Here is a 22,967-nt window from a genome sequence, read left to right on the forward strand (position 1 = left end):
GTTCCACAGAGGGGATCTCACTTTGAACCTCCATGTGTTTGAGACCACAACAATGGCTCTCCCAACCTCAAAAAGTTTCCTTGAGGCAAAGGAATGTTTTGCATCAAGAGAAAATGCCCCAGGAGCTTAGCAATGGCTTTGTGGGAAGAACAAAAAAGAACCATTTTTCTTCTATTTATTTGTAAAAAATACAGTATACATATTCAAGTATTTTTCATGAGCCTGAAGGGTAACAGATTTCATCGCATAATATCTGCTCAAGGGCTTTATTTTAATGTAACAACAGATGGTTTTGCTTTTACTATAAAGCCTGTACTATTACTGACCTCGTCTTTCTCTTCAAAGGGATTACACTGATTAGATATCATTTTCTCTTCTAAATCAGGCTTCTGCTTCTCAGAAGGAAGTGGAAAGGTGGCCTGGCCCGAAGGAGCCTCCAAGGTTGGAAGACGCAACAGGGTTCACTTTGTGTGGGGGTGCAGGGAAGGGTCAATGATGGTGGTGCACAGGGAGGCTGCCGGGCTCCTTGGCTTTTCACTCTTCACTTTCCCACTATAATTCATTCCTCAAAACAATCTTAAATTGCATGAATACTTACAATAAGCTTTTAATCGAGAAATGAAGGGTATGTTGCACAAAGCAGGCATCACGACAGCAACCCCAGAACCACTGAAATCAGTGACAAAATGCCACCCTGATCTCAGTGGTGCTGGAATTTTTCCCCCCAAGCAAGGCTACTCACCTCTCTTTTCATCAACGGTAGATACTGCCTGGATTAAAAGCGGTGCATTGGATTCGGTGTACTCCACAAAGACCAGCAGCAGCTTCAGCGCCGTCTTCACCACCAGGCGGAACTGGAAGGAAAGAGTGCAACTTGTCATTCAGCAAACCACAACATTTCCAGATGTGCGACATGACACTGGGCAAGACGCAAGCGCAGCGATCCAGATCTAGTAATAACACATGAATGGAAGAGATTAAGCTGTGCTAGGACTGAGAAAATGAAAGGTAGCCAGTTGGCTGAAAATCATATTCACCAGGCAGTGCTTTCCTAGGGAAGACTCAATAGTCAATCCAAACGAAAGGTTAACGCTGCCACATGTAATACAAGGTTGAACACCTCACCTACGCGTGCACCTCTGCATATCTCCAACATGGCTGTCCAAGTCTGATGTACATAGAATGTACTGAGCTAAGAACATATATATTCCTCTATTTCTCAGCACAACATTTATTTCCCCCTTTCACTGTGAGCTTTTAATGTTGTCAAATTGCTGTATGATGGGATGGTTCTCTCCTCATGCTTTCTTCTTTTCTTATAATGTTACTATTCAACGGTTAAATTATTAAACAGATCAATCTTCCCCATTTAACACAACTTGGGAGAAAACGTGTTTAATCTCCAACTATCCCCCCCTGACACAAAATGTGTCATTTACTGGAACTGGGCATTCCACCTGCAGGTTTTCAAACTCAAGCTTTTATGTACATCCTCAGGAGCGTGAACTGAGCAAAGACTCAACACTGGTAAAATGGACCGACTGGAAATCAATAGCCAAACTCTAAGAGTTTTATCACAGAACTCCTGTTTCCAGAGAGGACCATTAGACTACTAGATTAATTTTCAAAGCGCTGAGTAGGAATTTTCAGGGACTTGCTTGGCATGATCAGGTATGTGAAAAACAAACAAACAAACCAAAACACCAAACTTCTTTACTTAAGGGAATATTTGGAGCTTTTAATAAGAAGAGATGAGAAAAAGGAGGACGTTATAACAGGCAGGGCTCTACATGCCCAGATGAGAGAACTTTTACTAAGAGAATTGATTCTAGGTCAAATGTGTTATATCCTCAATCTAAATAATGGATTTAAAGCCACATAAAATACGATACACTTCTGGTCCCAGAAGCACAATTTCCCATCTACTGCAACTGAATCAGGCTCCAGAAAAACTTGTATTTGTACCTTTACTGTATTTTTCTGCTGTCTTGTTCTGCAACAAATCTATCCAGCAGCGTGCAAGATTTTAACGAGACAGCTGTAGTAATGTGGTCATTACTCTCTCCTTTGCCATTGACAGATTTTTAAATCTACTTTAGGGTACATTCACGTAGAGATAAGCCACACTTCAAAAATCCCTGTCTTTGTCTCACTACATTAAGTCAGTAGGCAGTCTGACACAAAACCACCTGGTTATTAAAACGTCTCACGTGGAAGGAAAAAAAAAAGTCATTATCCTGTACTGCTAAACTGTTTCAGGGAAATATATATATGTGTGTGTATATATATACATATTTACACTTTTTTCTTCCTTCAGTACTACCTCATTCCCATTCCCTCAGTTTTTCAATTCCTCGCAATACAACAAAGAGGCAAAGAATCACTATTAATCACTTCATAGATGCACTCAAAGACAGCGGTTGTGTCTATCTATAGTCTAAAAAATCCTGTGAGTGCAATGGGCATACACTCAAGCTACTGCATTCACATTTCCACCCATAGAGACAGATTCGAGCTCCCTTTAAGGCAGTGAGTTAAAATGCAAGTTGCAGCTCACTGCTATAAACACAGAGTTCAGTGTGAACAGTGACCCAGGTACTTCCCTAGCTTCTCGGGCTTTACTCACTCATGCTGAATTGAGCTTAATGCACTGCAATGATACTACTAGCAATGTAAAAACTTCTGTTGTCAAAATCTAGACTCTTTCAGACTTGAAGTATCACTGAATCAGTTAATTTTAGAGCTGATGGTCAGGAAAACCCCAGTGACAAAGCTGACCAGGTCCCTTAAGATGCTGAGTTCGCCTAATTTGCAGTTGTATAGCTGTAGTGATACTTCATGGATACATGGGGCTGTCAAATTAAAGAAAATTGAAATCCGATGACACACAGCATAATCATTCCTTGGAAGGCACTGTTGATACACCAGCAAATCATTTCCTCCAGATTGCACCAGACAGCTGTGTATTTGCCTGGCAGGCCAATCCCACACTGTTTCTGGTCTGCAGTGACATTTCCCTTAGCAATCAAGTTCAATAGTTTAATAGACATATTGAAAGAATTTCCAACAAGTCTCCACTTGTTTCGTAAAGTTACTCTGTAAAACAAGAGTCACCAGAACACTGTAAACAATCTAGTGTTAACATGCTCTTCAGATAATCAACTGTATGCTACTACTCATTCATCTTATCAGAATCCTTTCCTTAGAAAGGAAATCTTGGATATTACTTTTAATGGTTCTTAAAATCTCAAGGTTTGGCCACACGGTGACAATGAGATGCATTTACACATAAGTACTCCATAAGTTCCCACGCATTTCCATTTGACAGCAACCAGTGCAGAGCACACTGGGCTTATGTCTAATTTTGCGAATCTCTTTTTCTCCAAGAAAGAAGGACCATCTGCAATGCCTTTGTTCTGACTGCTACCTGCTGGCCATGGCAGCTGTGGTAATAAGGAGGTCGTCCCTACACACCTTGTACCAGCCATGCTGCAAACCTTGTAAAGCCTTAGGGCAGCCCAATGCAGTTGCAGCAGAACAAGGCTCAGGATGGCTGATTATTCAGGTGCTGTCTGCAGGTGCCAACCTCCTATGCTTAACAAGGTAACAGATGACAGCATAAGGAATAAACACCATCCAAAAGCAGTCCTGGAGAAAAGGAGTGATACGAAAAGCTTTGTTTTGCTTGCCATTTAGCTAGTAGAAGGACATTATAAGTTCAGTTCCTCAGCCTGCAAAATTTTGGGACTTATCCAACTCCTCACAAAATATTCAATCAGCCCTGGGAAGCGGAGGTGCCTATAGGTGAAGGTATATACCACAGCAGCTTTCTGCTAGTAGGCAGCATGGCCACCAGCTTTGAAAAAAAATGCATTTTGTTGTTTCCTACTCAAGAGAAAATGGCATTTGAGACCCTTGTGGGCACTTTTAAGCCTGCAATCTGCTTCAGACATTTTGGCAAGTACAAAATCAAACTACTACAGTCCTAGACTAAGCCTCACAGTGCCTACACTGGGGACCTGCCTGTGATGCACACAACCTTTGCACATATCCTGCAATGACAATTTTCAATACTGCTTTAATAGTGCTTCTTGACAGAAGCAGGCAATCATCGAGCAGCTCCACTGCCCCCTGGAAACTGAAGTCTTCAGCCAGCCAAAGGCCCTCCAAGACATCTGACAGTCTGTCATTCTCAGACATATGGACAGTCCAGAGCCTGGCATGTTCACACTAAAATCAACTCTAATTATCCACTATGGCACCAAGAAGTCTCTGAAAGGTCTGTTCCAGGAATACTTGCTGCCAAGACCCATGTGAAGCATGGTGCATTTTCTTATGTGGACTCCAACATGATGTTAACTTGTTAAATGATCCCCTGTGGGCCTGACCTGCCTGTAGCAGCTCACACATGCTGCTGATAACACGTTAAGTGTCGGGTATCGCAATGGGGAAGGTTTCAGCCAAGACCAAGAATGACAGTTTAACAACGTTCAAAATACCAGAGCTATTGAGAAAGTTTCCATTTGTGATTAATATGATGACTGTCAAAGCGGGAGATACTCATAACTTTGTAAATGGACTATAAAATGTGTTTGCAGGGCATGCCTTTTCAATTATTTAGTAAATAGTAGCCAGCTACTTTGTAAATAAAATAACCATGTATCTCAAAATTGGGAGATCACATAACAGAAAAAAAGAGCCACAGTTCATTGACTTTCTTGCTTCCCTTTGTGAATTCATGGGAAATTTTGCCAGTCATAGGTATTGTTTTATTTCACATGATGTACCCAAAAGGGACAGAAGCAGCAACAATAGAAACAAGTTTCATATTTCACTGACAAGTAGGTGAACCCCTATTCATTTGAATCACCATTAAAAACTTCATGAAGGCTTTTAAGGCTGTTTCTATGATTTACTGGACCTTCATTCAGTAGAGAAGATGGACACAACTGATTTCTGAATCAGCTTCAACAGAGATGCAGTTCTGCTAAAATCCCTGGGCCAATCACACTGTTAGAACAAACAGGACCAGATGGTGTAAAACAATAAAAGAGGTATGCTTGTGTGCTTGTGGTAGATAAGGAAGAAAAAAGTCCCGGTATCATCACTTCGCAAACATAGGTTGTTGCAATTAATTTCCAATTTCCACATTAAATATCAATTTATTTAGAAAAGATGGCTCACTGAGGCAATATGTGCATCCATGGGCTCAGTAAAGTGACGTTTTAACAGTTCTGAGATTAAATCAAGATTCGTCAGTTTCATAGCACTGAATCAGCAAAATTTATTGTGTTTTTGTATGACGTGCAAGCCAGTTTATAGAGAGGAAATGATGTTAGCATTTTCTGGCTAAAGATAAGAGGCAGCCAGCAATGTAAAAGGAAGAAGAAAAATTATAAACCTTTTCCCTCTGTCTTGCTTTACGTTATACACTGGATTGGGCAGTCTCTTTCCTTGTTATCTCTTTATATTTAGACAATTGGAAATGTGTTACAGACCCAGCCAAAGAGACCACACAACAGGCTGCAAAACTCATGTCTCATGGAAAAGCTTGTCCCAGTTGTTGAGCACTTGCCAGGAAAGGCTTAAGCCTTTACAAGGAATGTTGTCAGAAAGTTCATTGACTTAGAGACCAAAGCAATCGTTGCAAAGTTCAGATTTAAAAATTTAGTGTTTTTTTTTTTTTTTAAAGGAAGAAAAGAAAAATAAAATTGACTGAAAACTTCATATTTCACTAAGCACAATGTAATTGCTTTGGGTTTATGCTATTCAAATTTGAAGGAGAAATGGGTATTTGACATTTAACTGAAGATTTACTATGGCCAAATCCTCCAAGGCCTAATCAAAGGTTTGACATGGTCTCATAGGCCATGTACTCATCCTGTTGATACAACACAGCCAGGGAGAGCTACAGCTAAAGAAACCTGCAGTGCAATGAGTGCCTGGCCCACAGGTGAGAGGTACACAGGGAAGCTGAAGCCTTTCTTTCTTGTGGGGTGTGAAGATGCCCCCAACTTCAGATCTTGTGATGTGGGAACAGCCAACAGCTGCAACGCAGCTCCATTTCTCATTTCACAATGGGGTAAAACCACCCTCTGTTCACAAAGAGAAGGAAAGATCTTCCTGGAATGAAGACTATGTATATATATGTGTGTATATATAAAATATACAGTATCTATTGTATATATATAAAATAACATATATCATAATATATAATATAATATTTTCCTTTGTAGTAAGCAAGGAAAAGGAAATGTAAATATTGAGCTTAAGAGAATCTGAGAATAATTTAAGTTGGAAGGGATCTAACACCACTTGTCTTCTCATCTTAGGTGAACAAACCCAGGTCCCTCTTCCTCACATACCATGTACTCTCCTCCCTAACCACTGCAGTGAAGCCCTGCTGGACTTGCTCCAGTAGGTAAACATCTTTCTCACACCGAGAAGTCCAAACCAGGAGCCCTGAATGCCAGATGCAGCACTATCAGCACCAAATGGGGAGAGGCACTTCTTCAACTTGGTGGCTACACTCCCACCAACCAGGCTGCTTCCAGTTGGCCTTTTTTGACACAAGGGTATACTACTAACTCTTCTTCAAATTTATATTCTCTTATTCAGAATGAGTAGACAGAATTAAATAGTGTGATGCTAAAAGAAGTACCTGTAATTTTCCCTGATTTTTAAGAAGAGTTACTAGGACTCAATACCCTTAAAGGGTATTTTTCAAGGGAAAACCACAGGCAAAAGAATACAAGAGGCAGAACAGGAGGTGCCAGTTAAAACCTGCCAAATTTAGTCCTCACAACATTCACCTGAAGCTTGTAGCATTACTGCCAAGGCCATAAAAAAAGTACAGGACATATTTATCAGAAAGTTAGATGTGCATAAAGAAAAAAAAAAAAGCAACACATTGAGGTTCTCCTAGGATTTCCTAAAATATTACGTTCCATATATTTCTGTATCTATTGTTCCCAGTCTGTGTCTCCTGTTCAGACAGGGTAGTCGGAGCAAAGCACAGTTTTGGCTTATGTCTCTGGATAAATCTCATGAGATGGGTAAGGATAAAACTGAAAAAAAAAAAAAAAAAAAGAAAAAAAAATCAAGCAAAGCAAAGCAGAGAAAAGGGAAAAAAGGAGCTCTATAGTGAAGCAGAGATGAAAAATATCTTCTAACATTTCCAAATTACTATTTGGGATGCAACCTGAGTTTGTTTCCAGTTCCTTGCTTTCCTGCCATATTTGTTGCTCATAGGTTAAAAAGCTCCTTCAGGATGTGGTAAAACTGGAGATACCTAAACACACATACACTTCCACATATACAAAGAGAGCAGTACATATATTCTGCCCTTGTATATCTACTCTCTATTGCCTGTCTACTTCTTTGCTACTATAATAGCTTACTATTTTACTGTTAGTTTACATGATACTAGAAGTCTCAGGGTTATGCTTCAACTCAAGCATTCGTGGATATGGGCAATGCAAGCTCTCTGCTCTGTATGAAAGAAAGTTTCCTTCTGACGACTGCACAACGCAATCTTATCGTACTAGTGCTCTGGCATAAGGTGTCTGTATTTTGCGGCAGACCCCAGAACCATGTCAACTTGTTTGCTTTCTTTCCCTGAAAGATGAAAATGCACCTGGAACACTTCTGCCATTGTTCTCAGAGAAACATCTAATCTTGAAATCAGACTGAAATCAGAAATCTAATATTGAAAACAGATGAGGAAAAAGAAGGACAACTGGATAATCTTACATTGGCATCTGTTTGCATAGCACAGCTTTGGTAGAAATTAAGGTATTTACAGCCCATAAACTAGGATGTGTACAAAGCAGGAGGCTGATCTTATTTCTGAGTCAGGTAGTCAGTGCCAGATATGTGCATGCATGACACACAAGAGCTCTTTACCAAGCACATATATTTGTAGACAGTCTTTTAGAAACATAATTTACCTGACACATACAACATTGCAGTATTTTCTGATAAAGATTACTTTTATTGAATCACTGGAACAATATCATTTTGATATTTCACAAGCTGTTCACCCGTATTTATGTTACAGGGTTGTCTCCACTGCAGCCAGAATCTTACTGGACCTTTCTCACATCTGCATGGCAGAAAACCATCTGTTTCTAATTTCAATCAGACAGCACTGGGTGCCCAAGCAGGGAGAGCCACCTCTGATACCATGGCTGGACACATGCTATCTCAGAAGTCTGCAGGTGTGACTATACATGGGAAAGAACTCTAACATCTACAGCAAGAGCAAACAGCTTTGTAAATACGTTGTACAGCATTTATATAATCCAGACAAAAATGTATCAGAATTGGGGTGTCTAGGTGTCAATAAGGAGAAAAGCATTAGAGGGTAAAACATTTGGAAACCCCTATCACTAAGATTTGCAAATGCCTTACAGAACAAAGAAACCAAGTTTCTATTCTCTGACTTTCTTCTCCAAACCTGACATTTGAGGTCAATTTCTTCATTCCAAAAAGGGTGACAATTCTATTTAGTAATCCAGTTCCTTTCTATTCATAGCTTCTGAATGCCAGAACTGCATCACCTGAGCCAAGTGTTTCAAGTCAGCTTGATTTTCCATCTAACTTTAAAGCAGCCTCTTTTAAAGAGAATAACCTAAATAACCTCTAGAACACCACAAAACTTCACAAATGAGTGTAATCACCCCTCTCTAGAAGAGAGGAAGAGCTCATATGCGCTGGGGCCTTAAAAGCTGCTTTTGAGGCTGCAATGCCAACTTCTCCACTTTGTTATCAGAGATGCAACAACTCTCCCAGTCACAGGGTGTGCAGGGAACAGGGAGATACCACAAAGCTGAGATACATGGGAAGTAACAGTCAAATACAGTATGCATAAAGTATATAAATACCCCATTCTAGGTCCTGAACTCTGTGTACACTCAGGCATTTTATTTAAGACTGTGACTGTTAAGTGATCTCTGACATACCAGTAACACAGGCAAGAGTGTGCACAATGCCGTGTCTATTTTAAGCATTGGAATTTTTATCAGTTGGCATACGTTAAAATAATGGTAGACCCCATCTTAATATTTGGCCATTTTTGTTCAAATTTTCAAAGACAGATGCTTAAATAAGGCAAATTAACTGTTAAGTCCTTTGCAGGCTCAGGACTGAAGGTGTGGACATTTCAGGAAGGTGAGCTAGACTGAGATACTAAAAAAAAAATCAATTAAGCAATGGTTTTCTAATTCTGAATGTTCCTTTGAGCTTTTCTCTCTGCAGAGCATGTGATGCTGGGGTGGAAGAGAAATGCATGCATTTACTATTCTTAAAATGAAATTTCTCAGAACTTTGCAAACGTACTGGATAATGATTATAAGGTCTGCACACATATGTGGTGTGTATCTGTCATTTATCTGTGGTGAGATTTCTGACATGAAGAGAAAAAAAGCCATTAAAAAGAAATTCATCGGGCTTACCAACAAAACACAGGGATGAGCAAGTAGTGATTAGTGACTGGTCAAAAGGAAAAAAAGAAAAAAGGCTTGTGCCTGGAAATGATTATTTAGATCATCAATCATGGCCCAGAAGCAGAAGAGGGAAAAATGAAAAAAATCTCTACACAGAAGCAGTCAATTCATACAACAAATCAAAACATATTATAGGCCAAAGCGGCTCTCAGATGAATACATGCAATTCTGATGGTAGCTTTAAAAGAATATTTTGGGGGTGGAAATTGGCCCTGCGTTAAGCCATTTTTAATGAACTAACAATGTAGCTACATTTCTCATGCGGCAATCAGCACATAGTACAGACACTGTTTAAAAACAAAGTGCTGCAGATCATGGAATGAGACAGCAGATGCTACAGGGTTTTTCAGGCATTCTCCTCTCCTTGCTTTGAAATACCAACCACGATCTTCCCATGAGGTGGGGAAGTGACTTTCTCAGCCAATGAAATGTTTAAAATGATGTCGGTCTTTGTTTTATAACAAGATGAATGGAAGGCCATTCACAGCTTTGCAGGACAAAATATAAAGTGAGAGAGGTTTTTGCTTGTTTTCCTCCCCTGCAACTGGACTAATCTCCTCAGTTTCTCCTGTGAAAACTGTTCATTGTCTGGAAATTACATATAATTATTCAGCCAGAAAAGAGGATGGGATAGGACACAGAAATTACAGGACATTAAAGGATCAAACTTCTTCAGTCTCAGGTGTCTCTTCAGATGGTGTCATCACACCATTGTCAAGGTCCCCAAACACAGAGCTGTTAGATATTCCTTAGTTTTAAGCACCTTTCTCTTTTGCTCCTTCAGAAACTGCTGAAACAGAAGGCTTTGTTTTCAATTAAATTTTTAGCTTTTTTACATTGCAAAACACAAAACAAAAATACTGGAAATTTGCCATCAGTCTATGTTCAAAACAGGAATTATGCTTCACTTGTAAAGATTTGCACAAGATTTTCTTTTCTTTCTCTCTTCAGATTGTACAGTTTTATCATATTCAACCTGTTGATGCTTTTTTTAACTCGTCCCAAAAGTTGGTGCCTTCTGAGACTCCAGACAAATGAACACCAGCAGTACATCTAGACCCGCCTTCTGTGTCTGGCTAAGGATTGTGATGATATTATCTTAGATATGGTATGAAATGTTTAGCTTGAGAGAATTAACAGTAACCTGAAAAGCAATTTCTGCTAAAACTCATGCTAGCATATTATGTGCTATCAAACAGCTTTTAATAAGGAATAGACATTTCTCTTTTTTCTTCTACAGACACGAATCTCAGATTGTTTACACATAGGAAGGGTTTTCTAGCATTTTTATGTTATGTATCAGAGTAGGACTGTCTATGAAAGTCTGTTCCTTTCATTAGATAACACAAACTTTTTTTTTGGCAGATACAAAATGAGCCCTCAGCAAAAATTAAATACTATGATGTGGACAATGTCATTCTAATGCAACTTAGCATCGGGAAACATACTGTCTGACTAGAATGGTCTTTAGGAATCACTAGCACTTCTATTAGAATAAACTAAATGCATTCCTGATGAAAAGAATGAATATAAAATAACCTTATATCTCTTGACCGATACTCTGATGATCTGTTGAGCAACAGACACAACTGCGGTATTTTATATTTTGATAAAAAGAAAGTAGATAATAAGCAACATGAAACCACAGGTAATTAGAATTTCATATAATAGATGCATTCGCAAACTAAAATTTAAACACTGAGTACTGTTATACTGATCACAAGAACTGGGTGTGTGCCTACATAGGAGGAATGTGATTAAGGCCATTTGGCACATGGGTGTGATTTTTTTTTTTCTTGTAATGATTGAAGAGTTGCATCCTGAGCCATCCCACCAGCCCTCTACATTGATGTATGGACTTAGCCTTGAACTAGGCTGTCCCCAACAGATGGTCGCTGGGCTGAACCTCTGGCAACAGGAAAGGTTTGGAGAATGGCAGTTTCAGCAACTTTTTTTCCTAGGGCAGAGCCAAGCTGATATTTCCTTAGCTGTGTTCCAAAAAAACTGAGAGAGGAAAAGGGTTTTTATGAACTTAATTACAGACAGGACTTTATCTTCACTCCTCTCTCCAAAATCCCCTTCATATCACACTATTTTCTCTTTTGTTATGTGGCTCAGTGACATCCTGGTTTGCGAAGGCATCTAATGTAATATATCACTGTACTCAAAACAAAAGGCAATGAACTTTAAGGAGAGAAGGGATAAGTTGTTAATACTTCAAAATACTATGATAAGTTACTGATGTGTTACTTTATCTCATACATTGAATTTTAGTCTCTTAAAGCCATCTACAGTTAATCATATCATGCAACAGTTCTATGAAGTGGGCACCAATTCACTGCATTTTACATATAGGAAACCTGCAAGGTTAAAAGGCAAACAGAAGACGTAACATTGCATCTTCTTTTTTTTTTTTTTCTTTTTTTTTTTTTTTAAGTCTCCAGATAAATATTTGACTAGTGTGTATTTTCAAAAATATTTTGTTTTCCAGATGCAGGATACAATTTAATTTTCATGACTGATTAGAAACTATTTAGAAGGAAGTTGACTTGCTCCACATCAAACCACCTTCTTCTGAGACCCACCTCCTATCATGGCCAGACCTCTGATTTGTACAGGCTGGCCTGTAGGTGATGCAAAAATGAATTTTCTCATGACACTGGCACAGACTGCTTCACAAGCTTCAGACCTGCAGCAACATTTGACATAGGAACTGTGTACAAAGCAGCATCTCAAACTTTGGCATCTTCATGGAGTTAATTTTCCTTCTGTCCAGTGCACAGAATGGCTCAGGAGGGCCTCTGAGATGACCATGTCCCTGTCTGTGAAAGTTGTCAACAATAAAATGTGTGGCTCTGCTGAGTTATGGTCGAAACCAGAGAAATAAGGAAACTATCACAGTACCTTCTCTCAGAGCCTCCTTACAAAAATCAAATCCGCTCTAACACATGACAGTCATGAGAAGAACTCAATTTTCACCCTTGTTTCCTTAGACAGCTGTGCTGTCCCTCCCATTGCCCACTTGAGGATTAAATCTTTGCTATAACTATAGAATCTGTCAACTGAATTCAGTCATATTTGACAGTAATTGAGCTATATTCCTACTCAAATTGAAAACTGCATTAGAAAAGACCCCCAAGTTGGCATTTCTATCAGAGAAAAGGAATTTTCCAGCTATTTTGAAAGTCAGACAGCTAGAAAATTGGTCTTCATGAAGGCTTCCACCAGCCACACTGCAGGCTGCCAGCTGTACCACAGACAGGTACGGGACATAGGACAGAACTGATGATACAAAGAGCATGTAGGATGGGAAGGAAAAAGCAAGGACGGAGAAAAAAGATAACGAATTGCTTCATTAGTTCTGCTCACGAAACAACTTGCTAGAGTTAGTGGCCTTGGCGATGTCCTGTTTAAATAATATCAAGGTTGAGTTTGAGGGCCCTAGGGGAAAAAACTATTTGAGTCTGCAAGTACAGTGGAAAATGACTTTGTTATTATTCTGCGGTTTCATGCACGTGAAATTTGTTCTTTCAACAGTTCCATTAAAATGTACTCATATTAAATACAAAAACTATGGCTGGGTTGAAACAACTTCACCTGAAAACCCCTGTAAGTTTAATGATATGGTTGGCAGTCCTTTCCTGACACTGGACAATCTCATAGACAACATTTCAACAGTAAAAACTCAAAATCAAAACAAGCTATGTATAAAATCTGTGGAAGTGGTTGAAGATAGTGTGTTAACAAAGAGTCCAAACTATAATATGTATTCTCTATTGCAACATCTTTCTTAAGTAAATGATTGTTAACAGGTTATCCTTTTTAGGCACCTTAAAAAACAACATCCTAGTGGTTTGGACTACTGAAATGATAAAACTGTTGAAAGAACAAATATCCTACATAAAACCATGGAAAAAAGCCCACCACCAATTCCTCTTGAAAGAATAACTAATAAAATAAAAACTACACAAAGGAAACATATATGTATATATTCCACTTATTACTGGAAGGGCAAGAGCAGCAGTATTTCACTCCTATGTACAGACTGGAGATTTTTCTCTATTCTCAAACTTCTGAGTATTATCAGGCACACAAAGAAACCCAAAATCTGTGGTTTGACTGAAAAACCATACCCATTAATTTACCTTCAGACAACTTGCCTAATAAAGTTAATGAATAAAGCTGCTTCCTGAGGAGCATCTAAATATAATGGAAACAGTCACATCTCTCCAGCAATCACCTATTTGTCACAGCTTTCCCAGGTCTGGAAAAGGTGGCTATCCTCAAATCTAGTTCACATGGTTGGTATAGTCCAGATGCTTTTTTCTACATTCACAGGACTCCAAGATGAAAACAAAATGCAATTGAGCCCAGACACATTCCCAGTTTCCCATGTGGTGGATTTCTGAGCTGAGCGGCAGCATCTTCCACTCAGCTAGTGTTTAGAAACCTGATTTATGGGCGCACAAGTCACTACATGTCACCTAAGGCGCTGCTGAATTACACAGCACTAGCAATTTCACATTATTCTAGCTCCTGCCCTCATTGACAGAGGTCAGAAATGGAGATATTTTAAAGTTTCATTTTCATAAATGCTTGCAGGTATGCAACTTCTGCATACAGCTGGAGAATGGCAAAATTATATGGTATTATTACCTAGGTAACAGTACTATCATATCATAGTGGTAACTAACTATTTTGTAAGAGATACAAAGTTCAGTGTTCAAGGAGACAATGTAATTTCTCTATCTCAAGCTACCTCCTTCCTCTGATTTGTATCAACCAAACTCATCACGTCCACCCTCAGTTTTACAGCAAATCAAACAAACATATAAACTGAAAAGGTGTATGTTTGGTTTTCAATCACAGAAAGGAGAAAGAGGTGCCAAGAGACACCTCAGACTTCTGCTTGGATAATTGAAATGGAAGTGTTTCTATACACCACTCTTCCTGGTAACGTGTCAATGGCTTTCTAAGCCCAAATTTGGGTTAACTCTAATCACACTCATGTTCACTTGTGTTCCAAAGATTTGCAGGTTAGACAATGTCAACTTCAGCCTCATCAACATCCTTGAGAGGATTCTCATGTCTAGATTCATCACCATGCCCAGAACCCAACTCTAGTTTGATCAAAAGTAAATTTCTTTGTTAGAACTCATAAAAAAAAGACCCTGGCTTTTACTATTCTCTTCATAGTATAAGGCAGATGCATGTGCATGTTACTACAGCAGAAAATGGAGGAGGAACCTTGGGTCATTCATAGAATCACAGAATGGTTGAGGTTGGAAGGCACCTCTGGAGATCATCTAGTCCAACTCCTTGCAGAGCCACCTAGAGCTGGTTGTCCAAGACCGTGACTAAATGATAACAGCTATATCAAAACCATGAATAACAAAATAGAGGCTGTTGTTCTGTTTCATTGTTTTGTTCATTTTTGTTTTTGTTTTTTTTAAAGTATTCTTCATTTTTAAAAGTCTGTAATCTTCAACTTCTTTTCTGTCTCTTTTCCATATACTGCTACCACCCCCCAAACACACTTACACTGAAAGGAACATGAGGGCACCAAAATATCCATAACACTTGTTATTTACACCAGATCACAGTGATCACCTAATTTCGCTGTAACAGACCAGTCCTACATGCATTAAGATTCAGATGCCCAACCAGATAAACAAAATGTACAAATCACCTTAAAACAAGACCTTTTATGCAAGGAGATTCTAGTAGTTCTCTGCAGACCACGTATGATCTGGGATTACGGTGAGCACCGGTGATGCTTAAGCGACTTAATTTTCCCAAACTCTTAAGAGAATACTGAGCAGCTTGCTAACCAACCTCCTACAACACAGAGAACTTGTGTTTCAGTTCCTCATCAGTAACACAGTGACAGCAATCCTTACTTTCAGTCTAGTTTGACAGCAGATAGAAATGTGTTTTCTATACAGGAGACTCAGAACATGGCTATGACGAGTATTTAAGCCTCAGAAACTCATTTTCAAAACTGACAGACCCAGCTGGGCTTTTGAGTTCACATGTGTGTATGTGCACATCTCTCCCTTCAGCCTGCTTTCCTGGAAATCTGCATGTGCAGCTCAAAGATGAGCATAGACCAGCTTTCTTGTCTTCCAAGTGAGATAATAGACCCTCAGAAGAACCACAGAACACCCTCCAAGCTCACCCAAAAAAGTGGCCATACTTGCCACGAGTCTAAAAACACCAAACAGCAACATAATAAGGTAGCTGAAATCAAATATATGCCTGTATTTTCCTAGAAGGGTGTAGCTACGAAGTAAAAGCATGTCTGCGGCAGGGGTGACGCGGAGAGGGGAGAGCTCGCAGAGCATTGGAGCTCGAATTTCTCTTCATTTGACCCTTCCCAGTGCCCTACTCTGACCCTAAGGCCTAAACATATTTGGCCCGAAGCAGTGCACAGTTGTTTTGTTATTCTCAGAATGAACCATATTTGGGATATAGTATTTGAGAATTATTCAGCATCCGGGACTCATATAGTTTTCAGCCAAGTAATTGCCATAGTCACTCAAAGGGCTGAACCCACAGAAGCATGAGATCATAATCAGCAGTGATTTGACTTGCATCATAGATCAATTTTGGGCTGTTGTTTCAGTTCTTTGGGAGCAGTACAGAAGGAAAGAGGGAAAGAGGAGAAGAAAAAAAAGAAAAAAACCAATACAAAAAACCCCACCTAAGCCTTTATTTTTCCTGAAGTAACCACAACAGATTACTCACACTTTCTTCTGAAGTCAAGAGTAACTGCAGGCAAAATCAGTAAATACACTGATGCCCTAATGAGGGGCAGAAGTTCACAAAAGCAGTAAAATAAACTGCTGCAGAACATGATCCTTTGTATCCCAGAGAGCTCAACTGAAATGCACTGCGGTAGCTGTGTAATGTCTGACGGGAACGGTTCCTATGGATGTAGCTAAAAGCAAATGTAATTGAGATTTGACCCTTTCAACTCAGTGGAGTACAATTTTTGAAGATACGAGTTTATTGAGAGTATTAAAATCAAACTGAACTCTTGCTTTAGGAGTTACGTTTCCTGCTTTTAGAAAATGTTCCATGGGAGGCTTTCACAGCACTTGACAATAAGCATTTTCTTAAATAGATCCATGAAAGAGATGAGAAGTATCATGGAGCAACTGTGTGAAGGGCTTGAAAGATATTACTACAGTGATCATGAAAATGTCACCAAAAAAAAAAAAAAAAAGTAGTTATTTCAAATTTTCCAAGGTACTGCATGGGCATATTTCCTTTCATAAAAGTAAAATGTCTCAAAACATCTGAAAGAATATTTGAGGTGTCCACATATGGATTTAGTTGTATAGGTCTTGGCTCTGAATAATAATAATAATAGTAATAATAATAATGTTTTCCCAATGTTACAGAGTAAATTAATAGTTTCGATAGCCAGTCCCCCAACTTTGACCAGGAAATAAGATCTCAGAACAAGGAAGGGACTGAATTTCAGTCTTACTGCCAGAGATCTCTCTGTACTACCTCTGACTAGTAAAGCAGATCTGCCTACATGCATAATACCAAACTAAAAACATTTGCAAGTTCAAAGTCCTATAACTTGTTCCCATTATGGAGTCATCTCATTTCCAACCCATATATCCACTGTGCAGTTCACAAAAGGACCAATGCTGCTCTAGTTCTGCATAACTAACTATAACTTGTGCTCTGAAATCATATCTTTAATTGCAGTCCTGCCTACTTCCTTCGAGCTCCCAAACAGCCTCCCACAAGTGGGCATTGGCAGGGCCTTTAACACCTCTTTAGGACGGCAATGTGAAGGCTAAAAGGCAATTCAAGGTACTGAGATGAGCAAGATTAATCAAATAACAAAGGCCATAGGCTGAAAGCTGCTACAGTTTCACAAATAAATATTTTGTGTTTGCAGCCCAAAAGTGAGCTAGTGTTCCCATCCCCCTAGAAAAGCAAATGTGTACAACAACTACTTTCAAAAATGAAGGCAGCCAGAAGCCGCTGCTGAATTACGTTCTAACACGTCTTCCGCAGCTGCAGGGGCAGTACCAGGCTGTGCTCGCTGGGCTCTTCAAAATCCGTGCTCTGGCAGCGTTCCTCAGCAGGCTGCTATGACATTTCCTCCTGGTACCTTGGACTAATGCAGGCAAGATCATAAACAAATCACAGGATGTTTGACAATGCCAACACTCTGATTAAGCTAGGTGCATAAAAAAAATACATGAGTCCAAACAGCAGAACTCTGGAGTACAAAAAAAACAATCCCCAAACAGAAAATGTGTTTTATCTAACATGCAGAGGGGGATTCATTGCTGCAGCAGGCTACAAATATCAGATGCTAAAGAGTAACAGCTGCACGGTGGAGGATGGCACAACTCAGCTCATATCACTGACCTGCGCCAGGTGGAACAGGTGTTTTAAAGCACACAGCCCTCCTCAACACCGTGTTCTCCCAGGAGCATTTTGCTTCAGTCTGTTTATTCATATCCATCTGTGTTTGCTAGGTGGTGCTGTTGGATGGCTTTTCTAAGGCAGAAAAGGCAGCCTGTCTTTTTTTTTTCCTCACTCTTCACTGGTATTTCTTTTCCTTCTACATGAAAACAGCTGCAGTGTTTTCTGCATCGTGGTCATGCAAGATGTGCCCTGTCTGGTCTCCTTTCTTGTTCTTTACTTGCTGCCAGCATGTGGTGGCCACCAGTGATGATGCTGCTTCTCTAGAGCAGTCAGAGAAAATGTGCCTGTGTCAGCGTTCATCTGCATGCATCCATACCTGTGCAGGAAATCAGGAACCTCAGATGGAGGCAGGTGATACTAATATCTACCCTAAAGATTTCAAAATTTCCATTTTCCTTCAGTTCTAAAGATAGAGGACATATAAGCAAACTATTTTTATTGACAAAGTAAGATTTAAAATTAAATCAGACATGCAAATTGAAAGCAGAGTTTCGAAGGAAAGGGTAAGTCTTAAATCTCCTGAAGCTCCAACAAGTGAAATACATTGCTTTTTCTCTCTCAAACTGCAACTCACTTCCATGAGGAAAAGCAATCTACAGCAAAAACTTCAAAAGTCAGCCCTCTGAAAGGGGAGGTAATGGGGAGGATGCTTTTTTAGACTTCATTTTTGTTCTGGAACAAAAGAATAACTGAAATAGCAGGATACTATTAGTGCTTTAACATCCATAGTATCATAACTGGTGCAGACTGGGATTGAACTATTCAGACCTGTCAAAACACGTTGTGCTAATGGCCTGTAGGTAAAGGCAGTCTGGTGATGTCCATCTGTTCCACATAACTTGGTTTAGCCAAAAATGATGAATAACCCCAACCCAACCTTCTGAGCAAAAGGGAAGAAAAATAAAACAACCCTCCAGAGGAGTAATTGCAGTATAACTACATCAGGTGATGATGTCAGGAAAATCTTGTGCTCAGGTTTTAGATCCTGTCCTGTGGCCTAACATCATGGGACACTCTCTGAGCACTTGCCATTCCTATACAAAACCCACTCTAGAAAACAGCAAGGCTATCTGTCCTCTTTGACATATGCTGCAATTTCTATTTAGTGAATTGACATTTTCTGTCTGATGCTCTGCTCTGAATGAAGTTCTTCCACTGTCAGAAACTGAACTTGGGCATTCATGTTGCATCCCCACATCAGAAGGGAATGACAAGGAAACAAGAAGAGACATCAGGCAGACCAGTGATGAAAGTTGAGGTATATCATGATTGTAATCAAGATTAGCAGAAATCTCACTGTCAGATCCACACCAGGTAGTGTGGATCTGGAAAGAAATCTATCTTCAGGTGGTCTGTTATGTCTTTTTCCTTACAGCCACACAGAATCCTTACCACAGAGGTCTCTACAGTTCCCCTGTGCAAGGAAAAGTGGCCCAACAGACATCAAACAGGAGGAGAACATGTACATGGGGAAGCTAGACCACAATGAAGAACACAAAAAGAAGCAACGGCCTGAGCACAGAGCCTTGCAACCCACAGAGTGGCATTGACACAGGTGAGGGAAAAAAAATGAAGTAGAATTCTGTTCTATTTAAAGGAAAATGGAGTGAACACAAACTCACAGGATTAACAATTTTGAGGCAATACCATAGATTAATACGTGTAGGGGTCTCCTGTCCCATTTCACTCTTTCCATTCATATTCTGCAATAAAGGCTGTCATATGCAAAGCTTGACTGGGGAAGAATTCAAACTGCAAGGGAGCAAAGAGTTGCATTTCCCTCCAAAATCATAACAATAATGTGCTTAGACAACCACACATTGAAATTTAAAGTGCAGAGGAGAAAAAAATGGCTGCTGAAGAAAATGGTTTCATTTTCTTACTAAAGAAGGTAACAGCTATGCGCTGCTGGAAGCAAACAAGACAAAGCATATATTTGCTACAGTTCTGTGTCTTTTAATAAGAAGAGGAAATTAAAAAAATACAAGAGACCAATCTATAAAAATTCCACGCTGGCTGAGATATTAACAGTATGCTTTATATTGAACACCACATTCTTGTTTTTCATTAACATGGTCTTCAAAAAGGAAAATAGTAAAGAGATAGAGGGGGCAAACCAAGAAGAATCTGAACTCCTTGTTCAATTGCGGTGATCAAAGAGGATCAGAATATGGAAAGAGAGTACACAGCACATCCAGATGAGACTCATTTCAGTGTATCATGGGAGCCAGCTAGAGAACCTGCTGGTATGCTGGAAATTATTCTGAAAAGACTTTATATGGGATAAACTACTACTACAGGACTGTGGAAGGAAAAAAAAAAAAAAAAGGAAAACATATGCCCTTTTCAGGAAAGACAGGCCAGCCAGGCGTGGTGGTGGAGTTGCTCTCTATGTGAGAGAGCAACTGCAATGTACTAAATTCTGCCCAGGAGCAGATGAGGAACGAGTTGAGAGTGTATGGGTCAGGATCAAGGGACAGGCTGGTAGGGGTGATACTGTTGTAGGTGTCTATTACAGGCCACCAGATCAGACTGAGGAAGTTGATGAGGCCTTCTATGCGCAGCTGAGAGTGGCCTCACAGTCACAGGCCCTGGTTGTTGTGGGTGATTTTAACTTCCCTGATGTTTGCTGGAAGGACCATTCAGCCAGCCAGCCACAGTCCAGGAGGTTCCTCCAGTGCATTGATGATAACTTCCTCATGCAGATGGTGGAGGAGCCGACCAGGAGAGGTGCACTGCTGGATCTCATCCTCACTAACAAAGAGGGTCTGGTTGAAGCAGTAAAGGTTGAGGGCTGCCTGGGTTGCAGTGACCACGAGATGGTGGAGTTCAGCATCTCGTGTGGCAGGAACAGAATAGCAAGTAGAATTGCAACCCTGGACTTTGGCAGGGCTAATTTCGGCCTTTTCAAGCAACTGCTGAGGGAAACCCCATGGGCAAGACTGCTTGAAGGAAAAGGGGCCCAAGAGAGCTGGATTGCATTCAGAGATTGCTTCTTCCATGCTCAGGATCAGAGCATCCCCACACGTAGGAAGTCGAGGAAGGGAGCCAGAAGGCCTGTGTGGTTGAATAGGGATCTGTTGGGTATGCTCAAGCAGAAGAGGCGAGTTTACAGGTCATGGAAGCAGGGACTGGCCACTTGGGAGGAATATAAGGCTGCTGTTAGAGGATGCAGGAAGGCAGCTAGGGTAGCCAAGGCCTCCTTAGAATTACAGCTGGCGAGAGGGGTCAAGGACAGCAAGAAGAACTTTTTCAAATACACAGCAGATAAAACTAATACCAGAGGCAATGTAGGCCCACTGATGAATGAGGTGGGTGCCCTGGTGGCAGAAGACACAGAGAAGGCAGAATTGCTGAATGCCGCCTTTGTCTCTGTCTACTCCGCTGGAGGATGTCCTGGGGAACCCTGTACCCCTGAGACCCCGGATGAAGCCAGGTTAATGGAGGAGTTTGCTTTAGTCGATGAGGACTGGGTTAGGGAACAATTAAGTAGTCTGGACGTCCATAAATCCATGGGTCCAGATGGGATGCATCCGCGGGTGCTGAGGGAGCTGGCTGAAGTCATTGCTAGACCGCTATCCATCATTTTTGCCAAGTCTTGGGAAACGGGAGAGGTGCCCGAGGATTGGAGGAAAGCAAATGTCACTCCAGTCTTCAAAAAGGGCAAGAAGGAGGACCCGGGTAATTATAGACCGGTCAGCCTCACCTCTGTCCCTGGGAAAGTAATGGAACAGCTTATCCTTGGTGCCATCTCAAGGCACATCAGGGATAAGAGGGTCATTAGGGGCAGTCAGCATGGCTTTACCAAGGGTAAGTCATGCTTGACCAACCTCATAGCCTTTTATGAGAATGTAACAAGGTGGATGGATGATGGCAGAGCGGTGGATGTGGTCTACCTTGACTTCAGTAAAGCCTTTGACACAGTCCCTCACAGCATCCTCACAGCTAAATTGAGGAGGTGTGGTCTCGACAATAGAGTAGTGAGGTGGGTTGCAAACTGGCTTAAAGAGAGAAGCCAGAGAGTGGTGGTCAATGGTGCGGAGTCCAGTTGGAGGCCAGTATCTAGTGGAGTGCCTCAGGGGTCAGTACTGGGGCCAATATTATTCAATATATTCATTAATGATTTAGACGAGGGAATTGAGTGTACTATCAGCAAGTTTGCTGATGACACTAAGCTGGGAGGAGTGGCTGACACGCCAGAAGGCTGTGCCGCCATCCAGCGGGACCTGGACAGGCTGGAGAGTTGGGCGGGGGATAATCTGATGGAATTTAACAAGGGAAAGTGTAGAGTCCTGCATCTGGGCAGGAACAATCCCAAGTTCCAGTATAGGTTGGGGCATGACCTATTAGAGAGCAGTGTAGGGGAAAGGGACCTGGGGGTCCTGGTGGACAACAGGATGACCATGAGCCAGCACTGTGCCCTTGTGGCCAGGAAGGCTAATGGCATCCTTGGGTGTATTACAAGGGGGGTGGTCAGTAGATCGAGAGAGGTCCTCCTTCCCCTCTACTCCGCCCTGGTGAGACCCCATCTGGAATATTGTGTTCAGTTCTGGGCCCCTCAGTTCAAGAAGGACAGGGAACTGCTGGAGAGGGTCCAGCGTAGGGCAACAAAGATGATTAAGGGAGTGGAGCATCTCCCTTATGAAGAAAGGCTGAGGGAGCTGGGGCTCTTTAGTTTGGAGAAGAGGAGACTGAGGGGTGACCTTATTAATGTTTATAAATATATAAAGGGTGAGTGCCATGAGGATGGAGTCAGGCTCTTCTCAGTGGCAAACAATGATAGGACAAGGGGCAATGGGATCAAGCTGGAACACAAGAGGTTCCACTTAAATTTGAGAAAGAACTTCTTCTCAGTGAGGGTAACAGAGCACTGGAACAGGCTACCCAGGGAGGTTGTGGAGTCTCCTTCCCTGGAGACATTCAAAGCCCGCCTGGACACATTCCTGTGCGACCTCACCTAGGCGTTCCTGCTCTAGCAGGGGGATTGGACTAGATGATCTT

At 40.9% G+C, this 22,967-nt stretch overlaps 1 protein-coding gene across 13 annotated transcripts in view; it reads right to left on the reverse strand.

The window, feature by feature from the left end:
* The window catches only part of FHOD3 (formin homology 2 domain containing 3), a 386,693-nt gene that overhangs the window by 131,534 nt on the left and 232,192 nt on the right, over window positions 1-22,967 (reverse strand). For all 13 annotated transcript variants that reach the window (XM_071804400.1, XM_065831130.2, XM_065831129.2 and 10 more), the window contains exon 7: window positions 743-854. In XM_071804400.1, the coding sequence (XP_071660501.1) occupies window positions 743-854 (112 nt within the window). The remainder of the gene's footprint in view (window positions 1-742; window positions 855-22,967) is intronic.

This window comes from Patagioenas fasciata, chromosome 2 (genome assembly GCF_037038585.1).
Source record: "Patagioenas fasciata isolate bPatFas1 chromosome 2, bPatFas1.hap1, whole genome shotgun sequence".
NCBI lineage: Eukaryota > Metazoa > Chordata > Aves > Columbiformes > Columbidae > Patagioenas > Patagioenas fasciata.